This window comes from Pongo pygmaeus, chromosome 1, assembly GCF_028885625.2.
Source record: "Pongo pygmaeus isolate AG05252 chromosome 1, NHGRI_mPonPyg2-v2.0_pri, whole genome shotgun sequence".
Classification (NCBI taxonomy): Eukaryota; Metazoa; Chordata; class Mammalia; order Primates; family Hominidae; genus Pongo; species Pongo pygmaeus.
The window spans coordinates 89,808,852-89,822,506 of record NC_072373.2 but is presented as its reverse complement, the minus strand read 5'-3'; the positions used below and the strand labels follow the sequence as shown (position 1 = coordinate 89,822,506).

Genomic DNA, 13,655 nt, shown 5'->3' with positions numbered 1-13,655 from the left:
AAGTGGCTGGGTACCAATGAGGGGGCTGAACAGGGAAACAGGGTTGGGCGGAATCGTGATCAAGGGTAAGTAAGAAGTTACAAGATGTAGGACTGTCACTACTTCAATCTCGTCTGCCTACGGAAGCATCCTGAACACAAGCTTGTCTGCTGCCTTCCATGCTCCCTTACCTTCCACCTCCTAAAAAACCAGCTTAGCTTTTTCCATGGCTCATGGAGAGGCCAGGCCCCATAGAAGGAGCACAGCCATCCAGATGCCCCACTGGGCTCTCACACACCCTCCCTTTCTGAGACCATGGTTCTGGCTTCTTACCAGGTATCTCCTATGCCCTGAAGACCATGTGTGACTGGCTGGAAGCATCTAAGGGGCCATGTACTTCTCAGTTCCTTAGCCTCCACCTCTCCCTTGATCTAGGCCTTGCCTACCCATGCCTTCTGGAATGTTTCGTTTTCCAGCCCCTTTCCTTTCCCTGAGGGCTTTCCTCCCTACCTACTCCTGCCCGTTGCTAGCTGACACTGTACCTTCTCTTCCTCCCAACCCATGCCAATAATTGAATAACTGACCACTCCTGCCCCAAGACCCAGCCTGCCTCTTGCCTATTGTGATATCTCGTCCCTCAGGACGAAGGCTTTCCTACCCACTGGTGTTTCTTGCCCAGCTTGTTCGAATAAAGGGATTTTCTATTTTTTTATTTTTCACCTCTGGGCCACTGCTCTCAAAGGTACATCCTGGGATGAGATACTGTTTACCTAGAGTACTCTGTGTCACCATTATTCAGTAGGACTTTTGTTTCTTCAAGGGACCTTAGAAATCATTTGCATAGTCTAACTCATTTGAAGAGAGAAACAGCCCAGAGGAGTGATGTGGCTTGCCCAAGGCCACACAGCAAATTAGAGACAGAACTAGGATTAGAACCTTCTGTACCTCTGCACGGGCAGCCACAGCAGTAATAAGCATTTATTGAGCATGGCTCTGGGCAGGGCATTCTGCCCAGCATGGATAAAGGGGAAGAGATAGAGTACCTTCCCTTGGAGATTTGGGACCTAGAGTCTAGATGGCAGGACAAGACATAAGATAAATAACAGGCAAGGCAGCATAGGCCCCATGCAAAATCAGTGCTATAAACAAGTTCTACAGAGAAGTTCAGAGGATGAAGGGTTTGCTTCCCAGGCGAGGCCAGTATGGAGGAACATCGTGGGAAAAGCTAAGGACCAGGACTCTGCCACTAATGCTCTTTGTGACCTTGGAAAGGGCATTTCCTCCCTCTGTAAAATGTAGTTAGATAAGGGACTGCTCTCAGGTCCCCCCGGCTCTGTCAGTCTTGTTCTTTGAAGAGAGAGCTGGAGTTGAAGCCTCTTCCTTCTCCCTTCATCTGAAAACCCAGAGCAGGGAACGTTTGAGAGGTTGATCAATTCCTGAACTCTCAAAGGTAGCAGGAGAATCAACTCTAGGGAGGAAAGCCTGAGGGGCACTATTGCCCTATAACCCAGGGACAGCAGGAATATGGGGAAACTGTGGCATAACACCATAGAAAAGACCCTGTCACCCAGCATCCCATTCCCAAAAAAAGTTTGGCAGGAATTGAAGTTAAACTGGGGAAGCAGGGACCCCTGGAAGGTTGGGGTCCCAAAGGGCCTCAGATTGCATTTTTATTCCTTGCTGAATTCAAACTCCAAAGCTAGAGGAGCTCTCCCACTCCTATTGTGGAAAAGGGCAGCTGTTGCCCCTGTCCCCAATCAGGGGAAACTTGGAGCAGGAGTGGAGAGGTCATCTCAGGAGGCCTAAGGAGAAGTCATTAGTCCGAGATGATGCAATTGTGAGTAAATGTTACAGCCTCTGGCTCAGGCTAGTTGGATGCTCAGGGGCTGGGGGCTAGGACCCCTAGAGTCCCCACTATCTCTCCCAACTCACAACTGAGAAGGAGTTAGATAAACTGAGGGAAGAAAGAAAAAAAGTGAAAAGAGAGGGTATCCAGAAAAGGATAAGCTAGTGAAAGGAAACTAGGGAAGTAGGGGGTTCCTGGAAGGGCTGAAGGCGGAAAGGGAGGCTGAAAGCTGTGCTGTGAGGGATCCCAGCCTGAGGGGAGAAAGGCCAGGTGGGCGTGGCCAGGAGGGGAGTAAGCCCAGAGCTGGTGGTGACAGATGGGTGGACACAAAGAAGAGAGCTTCAGGGAAGACAGATGGATGGGGGAGGGAAGAGAAGAGATTGCGGGGGTTAGGGGGGAGCCCAGTGGTTGGAGGCCATAATGAGATTGGAGATGGACTATGAGCTGAGGAGAGGTGAGTGGAGAGGAAAGAAGAAAGGGGAGGCCGCCTTAGGAGACAAAGGCAATACAGCCTAGAGGGCCGGGACGAGAGGGCTCAGTTGGGTGCTGAGAAGGGGGGGCTTCCAGCCGGGCTGGCAGCAGAGAGAGTGACAGATTGTGTAGTGAGCCAGAGTGGAGACCCGCTGTCACCTTCCAGAGGCACAGAGAGGTGGAGACAGAGAAAGACAGACTGACAGAGACCATGCTGAAAAACACAAGGAAAGAAGCTAAGACAGAAGACATCCAAGACAGGCTGTCCCTTCCCAGAAACAACAGCTCCTGCCCAGGAGGAGCAAGCTCTGCCTGTCTTGCTCCTGTGACCCAAAACACTGCCACTGTTACAAAATAACACCCTAGCCATAGGCCACTCCTGGGAAGGGTCAGGCAGTGTGGCACAGCGAGGGTTAATGTCGTCTGCTCTCCCTGCCAGCCGCTTGCCTGGTTGGGTCCCCAGGGCTCCCCACATATGTCACCCCTTCTCCTGCCAAACCCACTGCTTCCCAGCTCCTCCAGGTCCTCCCCCCACCCTCAAGGACAAGGCCCAGGCCCCTGTGTCTTCCCTACACACCAACCTCCCTCCCCTCCCACGACGATCTACCTCTCAGGCTATGGGGAAAGATTTGTGAATCATGATCTGAAAAAGTGAATGCCTATAAAATGTAAAATAGCAGGAACACTCATTCTATTGTATCAGGTTTTGCTTGATTATCAGATTATAGCAAATAAAAGCTAGTGGAGATTTTTAAACAACAAAAAGAAAGTAAAATAACAACAAACTATAAAGCCATAATCATCCTCCTTATCCCCAGGCCCTGGTCTTCCTGTCCTCCTTACAGCAAAGACCCACACACAACTCCAAGGGTTCTCCCTTCCCCTGGGGCCAGAGGCCAGACAACCTGGGTTGGCCTCAGAACTCTCCCCAGCCTCCATAATCGTAATGCCTCAGATATATGTGTGTATGAAACTTCTTGCCACTTTTAAATCACCATAGGAGGTTGGGATGAGCACTTTAAACAGTTCACCTAGCACTTTCCCATGCATTATTTCACCTGGGTGTCACTGCTCTGACAAAATAAAACTCAGTCAAGGTTAAGTGACTTATCCAAGGTCACCAGGACTTAGACCCACATGTAACTGCCCCCAAATTAAGTAGATGTAGTTCTTCCCACCATTTCATGCGTTTATGTCCTCTTTATCACAATTGTGTTCTTTTTGCTCCTTAGCTACTCCCCTAAGGAGCAAAATCTGAAATCCTAAGTGAAAACTGGGGCAGGAGGCCCCAGAGTCCAGGATCCTGGGATGCCAGATGCAGAGGAGGAGGAGCAACCCCCAGAGCACTCTTTCACCCTCCTCTCCCATGGAACCTTGGCTTGAACTGGGACGGGTTGAGGCGGGGTGCTTCAGGGATGGAGGTTGCAGAGCTTAAGTATCTGAGCAAAATGGCCTGAAAGGAGGGAGCCCTGCAAGGGGTTTGGTTTCTTCCTGCATTCTCTATGCCATCCTCAAGGTTCCTTTCTGCTTTGGGGGTCTCTCTAGATTCTGCTTCTCTTTTCCTCAATGTCTTACTCTTTGGGATCTGGCCTCCCTGTTTCAGTAATAGTCCCTCATCTCCCTCATTCAGTTTATCGCCTTTCCCCATCTTGTTCTCTTTGTCTCTGGTATTTTTTGTTTCCTCCCAACTGTCTGCTCTCTGCTTACCCTGTGCCTCTGTGGCCCCACCTTGCCTTGGGGCCTCCCTCAGGACTCTGTCTCATGGTGTCAGTATTTCCCTGTCGCTGAATAGCTGTTTCCTCCACATCTGTATTCATCCAAGTCTGTGTCTCCCTAGCAGCCTCCTTTTTTTTTTTTTTTTTTTTTTTTGACCGAGTCTTGCCCTTGTCACCCAGGCTGGAGTGCAAGGGCACAATTTCGGCTCACTGCAACCTCTGCCTCCCAGGTTCAAGCGATTCTCCTGCCTCAGCCTCTCGAGTAGCTGGGATTACAGGCGCCCGCCACCACGCCCAGCTAATTTTTGTATTTTTATTAGAGACAGGGTTTCACCATGTTGGCCAGGCTGGTCTTGAACTCCTGACCTTAGGTGATCCACCCGCCTCGGCCTCCCAAAGTGCTGAGATTACAGGCGTGAGCCACTGTGCCCGGCCGCAGCATCCTCTTTTGAAGCCTCTCCCCAAGTCTCTATCTCTCCCATAGCTTGGGTCTCCAAGTCTTCCACAAAGCCTTGGCAACCTGGCAATTCTGTTTCCATTCTTTTTTTTTTTTAAAAAAAAATCTTTTTACCTCCTTTGTGTCTCGATCTCCCCATGAGACCGTGTCTTCCCATTTCCCTATGTCTTCCCCATGTCTGTTACCCAATGACTCTGGTTTCTCATTTTTTTCTCTCCCTGAGACTCGGTATCTTCCCGTGTCTTTCTCATCGTTTCCCTCCCCTTCCCCGTCTCTGTTCATCTCCCCTTCTTTCTGTATGTCTCATCTCCCCCATGGCACTCTCTCCTGAATCTCTTGGTCTCCCCATTTCTTGGATGGGGTGGAAGGCAGGAGAGTGGAGGAGGTATATTGTTGTTGCTGGGGGCTCATTAGGTGGAGATTGGTTTTTAATCAGCACCATGGCAATGATGATGCAAGAACTGAGACGCCACCTGATCCCCTGCCCCCCAGCCCCCCTCCTCAAGCCTCCTTTCCCCTCCAGCTCAGCCCATCTGCTGGCACCTGGGCACCTGTCTGGGCCTGCCCAGGTGGGAGTTGGCACCTCCCAGACTCAGGGGTGGGGGCAGGTGGGGGAGCTTGGGGAGGAATTATGGGACTCCCCTCAGGGAATGCTTCACCCTGGAGAAAGCCCGGAAAAGGTTGACCAGCAACAGGGAAATGGCAAGTCCCTCCAGCCTGAAGGTGGGATGTGCTCCTACTAAGCTCTAGGCCCGCTACACATATTATCTCCCTTAATTTCCATGGCAACCTAAGAAGCAGCTATAATCAACCCCATTTTACAGGAAAAGAGGTCCAGGCTCAAAAGGTTGTTATTTGTCCAAGGTCACACAGCTGACAGAGCCTTTTTCACTGTACCACACTACCTCTGGAGTCCACTCCAGCCATGGTTCTTTTGAATACTCTCAAAGGTTCAGAGAAGACATCCAACAGCTGAGTGGGGAGAGAACTTCAGATACTGAAACCCTCTGTGCACTGTCTCTCTATGCACTCTGGTCCCTGTGCTGCCCCTCCTCAATCCTGCCACTCGGCAACACACACATATGCACACACACTCACACTTAACATTCACATTCACACACACTTGCATATACATGCTGGAGGCTGCTGAGCTATTGATGGGAACTTAATCAGTGCCCATTTGCATATAATTTTGTATCTGGTTTTCTTATTGCTGATTTTATGCCCTCAAAACACACTCAGAGCCTGCCTAGGCTGCCCTGCCCTCCTCTCCCAGTGTCCTTTCAATCCTGGTTCTTCCTATCTTGGCACTCCTCCACTCCTCTCCTTTTAGCCCTTACCTCTTTCTTCCTAAGAGCCCTCTAATTCCCAGTGGGTCAGGTTGGGCTGGCCAGCCTAGAAAAACTCCCTGTGGGGTCTGTGTCCCAAATTTGATCCTGCTCCTCCCCTTGGTGATGGGTTAGGTAGGAAGATAGGGGGTGGGGTAAGAGGGTATGGGGGTGATTGAGTCTCAGGGTGATGAGCGTAGGGGCCTGAACAGTTGCTACAGGCAGTCTGGCAAGCAGTGGGTACCAGCTTTATGAAGGATAAGAGCTTGAGGGCCAGGACCCTAGGGTCCTCTTCTGCATTTTAGTGCTGTCCACTTGCTCTTTTCTCGGTTTCCCTGTTAGTACCTTGAAGAGTCTTCCTCTCAGGAAAAAAGAGACACCAGGAAGGGGCTGTCCAAGTCACGCTGGGACTCAGAATGGGGCCATGGCACCTAACCATAGCTAGCTGGGAGCCTCTGCCCTGCTGCCTCTGGTGTGGGAGACTGAGGGGGTTCATCTGTGGTCCTGCCCTGGCTCTCGCCCCAGCCCCACCCCTTCCCCAGCTCTCCATTTCTTGCTTATGAAATATGCATGGAGAACAGATGTCCCTGCTCCCCCACTCCCTGCCCCCCCCAGGGCCAGCCCCCGCCCCCAGCTCCCAGGGGGTTCCCAGATCCCTCTGCCAATGGCTGCCTGGCCTGGCTGTTTAATATTGATGAGGGGGGGGTGGGCCTGGGCCAGCCAATGGAGAGCTGGGGGTGTGTGTGTGTATCTCCATATATATACATAGGGCTGGGCCAGCTCAGGTGTGTATGTGTCTGAGGGTGTGTGTGAGTGTGGCTGGCCCCAGTACCTGGCCAAGCCCACCACTTCCACCTGGGCCCTACACCCCCACAATGTGTACCCCTCTTATCTGCCCTGGAGCCTGTACAGCCATGCCACGCTGCCCCTGAGAGTCTAGAAAGCTGGTCACTAACTTTGCAGACGGATGAGCCCTGAGCACCCAGAGGAGACTGGGGCTGTCAACGCTGCCCCTTGTCCTGCCGGCTTGGATCCCCTGACAGGGTCCTTCTAGGTAAAGGGGAAACCATGGGCGGGGAGGGATGGGCGTGTCCCTCCCATTCTCTGGCTCAAGCCCCTTCCTAGAGCCTCCCTCTAGTTCTCTCCCTTGTGCGCTGTGTCTCTCCCTCTCTCCGCATGTCCCTCTTCTCCACTCCTCCCCTTCGACTCTTTGTGCCTATCTATCCTCAGTTGGGTTAGGGCTGGCAGAAGTGGGGTGGGAAGTCCTGTCCTGCAGGCTTGGAATTGCTGCTCCCCTGATCCTTGGACCCTGGAACTTTGAGACCAGAAGTGGATTTGGGGGTGAGGACTTGATGGGTAAATAGAAGCTGCTGCTGAGACTGGAACTGGGGAGGACAGTGGGACCAGGTGGAGATGAGACTGGGGCCAGATGGGGAGCACAGAGAGGGGAAGGAAGGGCATGGCAAAGCGATGAGGGATGAAGGAACATAGGGACCAGGCAGAGAGAATTAGCCTGTGATAGATGTGATAAATGTGTTGGGAACCCCGCAGCTGAACTCCTGCTCGCAACCCCAGCATGGGGGTGGGCAGTTGGGGGCACTAAACATGTACTGGGAGGTGCTGACTTTGGGGCCTCCCACACTATTGCCATCCCCCCATAGTTCATTTGAACCCCAGAATATGGAATGTGTTCTCAATTTCAGCACTAACCACCTTCTGTTTCCTGTTAAGATTGTGTGTGTACTTGTCATCAGATGTGGATGACCTTGCATCCCTCCAGAGCTTCATAGCTGTTTGTTGGCTTGACTTGAACCTATCTTCTCTGTGGTGGGGTGGGGCAAGGCTTGGGAGGATCCTAACCCCTGTGAGAGTATCTATCAAGCAGGAAAGGCAGGGCTGCGGAGGAAGGGGAGATAGCGACGGTGCAGGCACCTTGGTGCTTCTGTTTCTAATCATTCTTAGTTGAGCTGATGGTGAGTGGCCCACAGTTCCCCTTTAACACTGCACACAAGCAAAGCCCTTTCCCCAGCTTTTCCCAGGCCATGTTTGTGCTGCCTTGCCCTGATCTCCTCTGGTCCTAGGACAAGCAAACCTTAGCTGAGTCCCATAAGGGTAGCCCCAAAAATCTGTCTGTGTCCTCCTCTGCAGGCCATGTCTGAACCTTCCTTGGGCTATGGGAGAGTATGGGGGTAGAAGGTTGATTATATTCCCTTTCCCCAATCTTCCTTGCCGAGCCTCCAAAAGGGCCAGGGAATGGCAAGGGCTGAAAATTTCGAGGACAGAGGTGGAGGAAGGGGCTGGTTGTGCATAGGGGGGTGGTGGTGAGAAGAGATATCTTCCCCTGGTTTTAGTGGACAGGATCTGATATCTACAATGGTTCTGCTGGGGAGGTTTGGGGAACTGGGAGGGGAGCTGTGCAGAGCTGGGGCAGCTGTGCAGAGCTCCATATGTCCTAGTCTACTCTACAATGGGCAATCTGTGTGTTTATCCGCTCTCCACCCCAGGCAGCAAGGGTGGAGAGGGGCCCTGAAAGGGAGGGGACCACAGGGCCAAGGCTTGTATTCTCCCCTCACAACTGGGAAGCATCTAGAGTCATAGCTAACTTCTGTTGGAGCTGTGGCTGCCGTCTTGCTCAGATTTTTTCCTCCTTTTATTTATTCATTTAGGTAAAAAACAACATAAAATTTATAATCTTAACCATTTTTAAGTGTACAATTCAGTAGTGTTCAGTATATTCACATTGTTGTGAAACAGATCTCTAGCACTTTTTCATCCTGCAAATGTATAATTCTATACCCACTAAACGACAACTCCCCTTTACCCCCTCTCCCTCCAGCCCCTGGCAACCGCCATTCTACTTTCTGTTTCTATGAATTAGACCACTTTAAATACCTCATATAAGTGGAGCTATACAGTATTTGTGTTGTTACTGGTTTATTTCACTTATCATCATATCCTCAAGGTTCATTCATGCTGTAGCATGTGACAGAACTTCCTTTTTAGGGCTGAATAATATTCCACTGTATGTATATACTACATTTTGTTTATCTGTTGTCTATTGATGGACATTTGGGTTGCTTCTACCTCTTGGCTATTGTGAATAGTGCTGCTATGAACATGAGTATGCAAATATCTCTTTGACACCCTACTTTGTTTGTATATATACCCAGAGGTAGGATTCCTGGAGTATATGGTAGTTCTATTTTTTATTTTTTGAGGAACGTTTATACTGTTTTCCATAGTGGTTGCATCATTTTGCAATCCCAACAAGGCATAAGGGTTCCAATTTCTCCACATCCTCGCCAAGACTTATTTTTTGTTTGTTTTGTTTTTGTTTTTATAGTAGCCATCCTAATGGGTATGAAGTGATATTTCATAGTGGGTTTGATTTGCATTTTAATAATTAGTGATGTTGAACATTTTTTCATATGCTTGTTGGCCATTTGTATAACATCTTTGGAGAAATGTGTATTCTAGTCCTTTGCCCATTTTTTTTCTTAAAAAAATGTTTATTTATATAAATTTATGGGGTACAAGTGCAATTTTGTTACACGCATAGATTGCATAATGGTCAAGTCAGGGCTCTTAGGATGTCCATCACCTGAATAACATACATGGTACCCATTCTGTAATTTCTCATTTCACCCCCCTCCCAATCCCTCCTTTGCCCATTTTTAAATTGGGTTATTTGATTTTTTGTTGTTGTTGAGTTGTAGGATTTATTTATATGTTCTGGATATTAACCCCTTATCAGATATATAATCTGCAAATATTTTCTCCCATTCCATAGATTGCCTTTTCACTCTGTTGATTACATTCGTCAATAAATTAAAGTCTGATGTGGTCCCGTTTTTTCTATTTTTGCTTTTTGTTGCCTGTGCTTTTGGTGTCATATCCAAGAAATCATTGCTGAGTCCAACGTCATGAAGGTCTCTCCCTATGTTTTCTTCCAGGAGTTTTATGGTTTTAGGTCTTCAGTCCTCTTGTTCAGTTTTAACCTGCCTGGTGTATCCTTCTCATCACTTCTGTTTCTTTCCTGTTACTCGTTTTCTCTTCCCTTCTTGCTACCTTTCGTCCTCCTCTCCCTTTCACCCTGTCCACCTGCCTCTCTGTCTCTCGGCCTCTCCCCACCCCGACCCCCACCCGTTTCTGCTGTTCTTCCCTCACACTCACAGTTCCTTACCCCTCCCAGCCCATCTCAAACTTGCTTTCCTACCTCTGAGCTGAGCACTCCCTCCTCCCTCCGCTGCTATCACTTCTCTCTTTTTCAGGCTTCAGACCGGAACCCTGACCATGGAACTCTGAAGTGGCAGTGACTTCTAGAGCTCAGTGGCAGACCCCACGACCCCAGGCCCTTCCTCCCCCTCCCACCACCAGCTTTCAAGCTCCCAGAGGGAGGGGTGGGGAGGGGATCCTGATCTCACAGGGCAGGGGGTTTCCATCATGATGCTCAACTCAGACACCATGGAGCTGGACCTGCCACCCACCCACTCAGAGACTGAGTCGGGCTTCAGTGACTGTGGGGGCGGGGCGGGCCCTGATGGTGCTGGGCCTGGGGGTCCAGGAGGGGGTCAGGCCCGAGGCCCAGAGCCGGGAGAGGCTGGCCGCAAAGACCTGCAGCATCTGAGCCGCGAGGAGCGCCGGCGCCGGCGCCGCGCCACAGCCAAGTACCGCACGGCCCACGCCACGCGAGAGCGCATCCGCGTGGAAGCCTTCAACCTGGCCTTCGCCGAGCTGCGCAAGCTGCTGCCCACGCTGCCCCCCGACAAGAAGCTCTCCAAGATTGAGATCCTGCGCCTGGCCATCTGCTATATCTCCTACCTGAACCACGTGCTGGACGTCTGAACTCGGCCTGTCTCCCACCTCCCGGGCCTCTCTGGGGCCCCTTTCCACCGCTCACTGCTTAGAAAGGCCGCGTCCTCCCCGAGCCCTTATACCTTGGCATGGAGTCCCAAAGGCCCTGGGCACAGGCAGAGAGCCCACCGGCTGGTCATGAGGGCATCTTCCTTTCTCTGACCCAGGCACCTCGAGGGCTATTCTCCTGGGTTCCTTCCGGGGTTTATTGCTGAGGCCCAGCTGTGCAGAATTGTTTGCTAGTGTGGTTGGTATGGAATCCTTGCTGGCTTTACTAAGCCAGCCACACTTGGAGTCTGCCCCCAAGCTCTCTCACTGAATGCTGCGTCTTCTACCCCTATGTCCAAATTTTCAGCGACCACAGACCCCAGCTGTGTATCCTATCTGTTCTAGCTTCTCCTGCCCATGGTGGGGATGGGCTGTCAGAACTGCAAGGGAGGAAGGCTGGGGTTACAGTGGGGAGTGGGCTTCTTCCTCCAAGATCTCAGTCTCTCAGTGCTTGGCAGAGGGGTGGGGCCCTGGGGAGGCAGGGGTTGGTGCCCTGACTCCTGTAAGGGGAATCTCAGTAGCTGGGAATTATGGAAAAACTCTTCCTGTTTCTGTCCATCTTGTTCCTGTGGCTTAGCACATACAGACCTCAGATCTTACTTGGTAGTGAGTGCCTTGCCCTCTTTGAGCTGTTTGGCCACTTCCCTGTGCCTCTGACTCCTACTGTCCCAATTTTCTCCTTCCCTGTGTGTCACTAGAGAAAAAAAAAAAAAAAAAAAAAAACGAAAATCTAGATCCCGGATTAGGGGATGACATCCCAAACAGCCTGGAGTATTTGCAGAAGGCTCAGGCAACGAGTGGGCCACATCTCGCTTCTGCTTCCTCATCTCAGCCCATCCTGAAAATGTGCAGCACCCTCACTGGTTCCTCCCCCCGATGCAAGGAGGATGCCCAATTGTTGCCTGAACTGGGAATGCACAGTTCTCCTGGCCCTAGGACCTACTTATTACATTTTTTTTCTCTTTCCTTGAGCTGCCTTTGGCAAGGGAAGAGACCCCCAACTCTGTGCCCCTACTCCACGTTGCTGATCCCCACCTGCACACTATAGCCCAGGGTCAGCAGTAGAATGAAGGGTCTTAGAACCTGCATAGAAGAAATGAACTCACTGCATTTCTGTGCTCCCTCCTCCCTCGCACCAAACTCCTAGCTCTACAAGTATATTTATTTATTTATGTATTTATTTATTTATTCATCTATTTATTTACTTATTTATTTATTTATAAATATTGCTATTTATTGCCGAGTTGTGCACTTTGGGGTAGAGTGAAGGGCTCCCAGCAGCTCTAGCCGGGTCTCTCTTGCTTCCTCCCTGCTTACTCCTTTCCTTTTCTTGCTCCTTCTTCAACTCCTGGTGTGTGTGAGCATGCCCTTTGCTCGCCACACCATATCCTTTCCCCAGATCCACCTGTCCTGACACTCTAGTCCTCCAGGATAGTGCTCCTCCTCCAGCTCCGGGGCTCCTGGATGTCCCTCCTCAACTCCCTCCACCCCTAGACAATCCTACCCGGTCCCATCTGCCTCTTTTCTCTCCCCAGCCTGCCCTGTGACCCTTGCCTCTTCCTGATACTCCCAAGAGCAGGCCCCAGGGGTCTGTGTCGTATATCTCTGTGTGATTCTTTCTGATTGCATTCCCAATTTCATACAAAAAGAAAAATAAAAGTGACCTCGTTGTAGCACCAGGTATGGTTGTGGTTCATTCAGTTGGGTTAGGAAGCTGGCCTGCAGGTTATGGTAGGGTGGGCATTGAGGGTCCTAGGCTTCATACTTTCTTCTGATGGGGTCAGGAGAGCTCAGTTTGGGGAACAAATGAAGACAGAGAGAAGGAGCCACAGGGAAAAGAGGTGCAGGGGAGAGTATAACATACAGGTCCAAGATCTCCTTACCAAAATCTGGGTGCCAGATACTCCCTTCTTGGCACTCATTTAGTGACACTATCTGACTTCTCTGATGTTGTGCTTCCGCTTCTGCTCTCTATGGCCTGAGAAGGAGGTGAGTATTCCAGTGGAACCCAAGTTAAACATGTGTCTGTGGGTCCATGCTGCTGGGAAAAGCTATGATATGAAACTGAGACGTTGCCTTCCCCTTTATTGTCTCTAGGCTGGGTCAAAATTCCCTGCATTCTCAGTTCTTGGCCTATTTTGTGTTCCCCAGCCTTAGGATACTGGGGAAAACAGATGGCAGGCTTGGACTCACTGAAGAATATGGACAGGGATTAAAAAAAAAAAAGAGTGCTGAAGGGACCCTCAAATGAATTTGTAGATGGGGACACTAAAGCTCAGAGAAGGGCAGGGTCTTACCCAAGGCCACACAGCTAACTGGGGGCACAACTAAGGCCCAAATCCAGGTTCTTTCTACCATATGCTGCCAACTCCCCTCTGCCTCCCTAAAATGACCCAGCCTGACAGTTAGCCCTCTTTTGGACCCCGTATTTTCATAGGTGCATTGATAAACTAGAGAGGATTTAGGGTTGTGTGACAAAGAAACCAAAAGGTCTGGAGACCACTTTATAGAAGAAATAGTTGAAAAACTGAGGATATGCGTCTTGATAAGAGTAGACTTGGGGGTAATATGACACCCATCTTTAAATATTGAAAGAAGAATCAAACAGGGATATTCTGTGGGGCCCCAGCAGGCCAAACAAAACCGGTGAGTAGAAGTTAGAGGAAAGCAGATTTTAATTCGAAGAAAAATTTTGCAACACCTGGAGATGTCCCGCAATGACACTGACTGCCTCAAGAGGAGAACTCCAAATAGAGAAGCTGGAGAATCAACCACACGCAGAGAAATCATAGAGCACATTGTTGCCTCAGATGGAACACTGGCTAGGTTCATTAGAAGATCCTCTCCAAACTTAAGGTCATACGAGAAGGCTGAAGGCAAACAGCAGGAGGGAAATGCAGAGACAACTTTCAGTTCTGAAAGGTTTTCTTTTTTTTTTTTTTTTTAATCTTTTTGAG

The 13,655-nt window shown here is 50.2% G+C and overlaps 1 protein-coding gene across 1 annotated transcript; it reads left to right on the top strand.

Annotated features, from left to right (window-relative positions):
- The first annotated feature begins 6,585 nt into the window (after nucleotides 1-6,585).
- Nucleotides 6,586-12,371, top strand: NHLH1 (nescient helix-loop-helix 1). Its single transcript, XM_054439345.2, has 2 exons — nucleotides 6,586-6,850; nucleotides 10,068-12,371. Exon 2 carries the CDS (start codon nucleotides 10,240-10,242, stop codon nucleotides 10,639-10,641), a length of 402 nt encoding a protein of 133 aa, XP_054295320.1. The 5' UTR covers nucleotides 6,586-6,850; nucleotides 10,068-10,239; the 3' UTR covers nucleotides 10,642-12,371.
- Nucleotides 12,372-13,655: the final 1,284 nt, after the last annotated feature.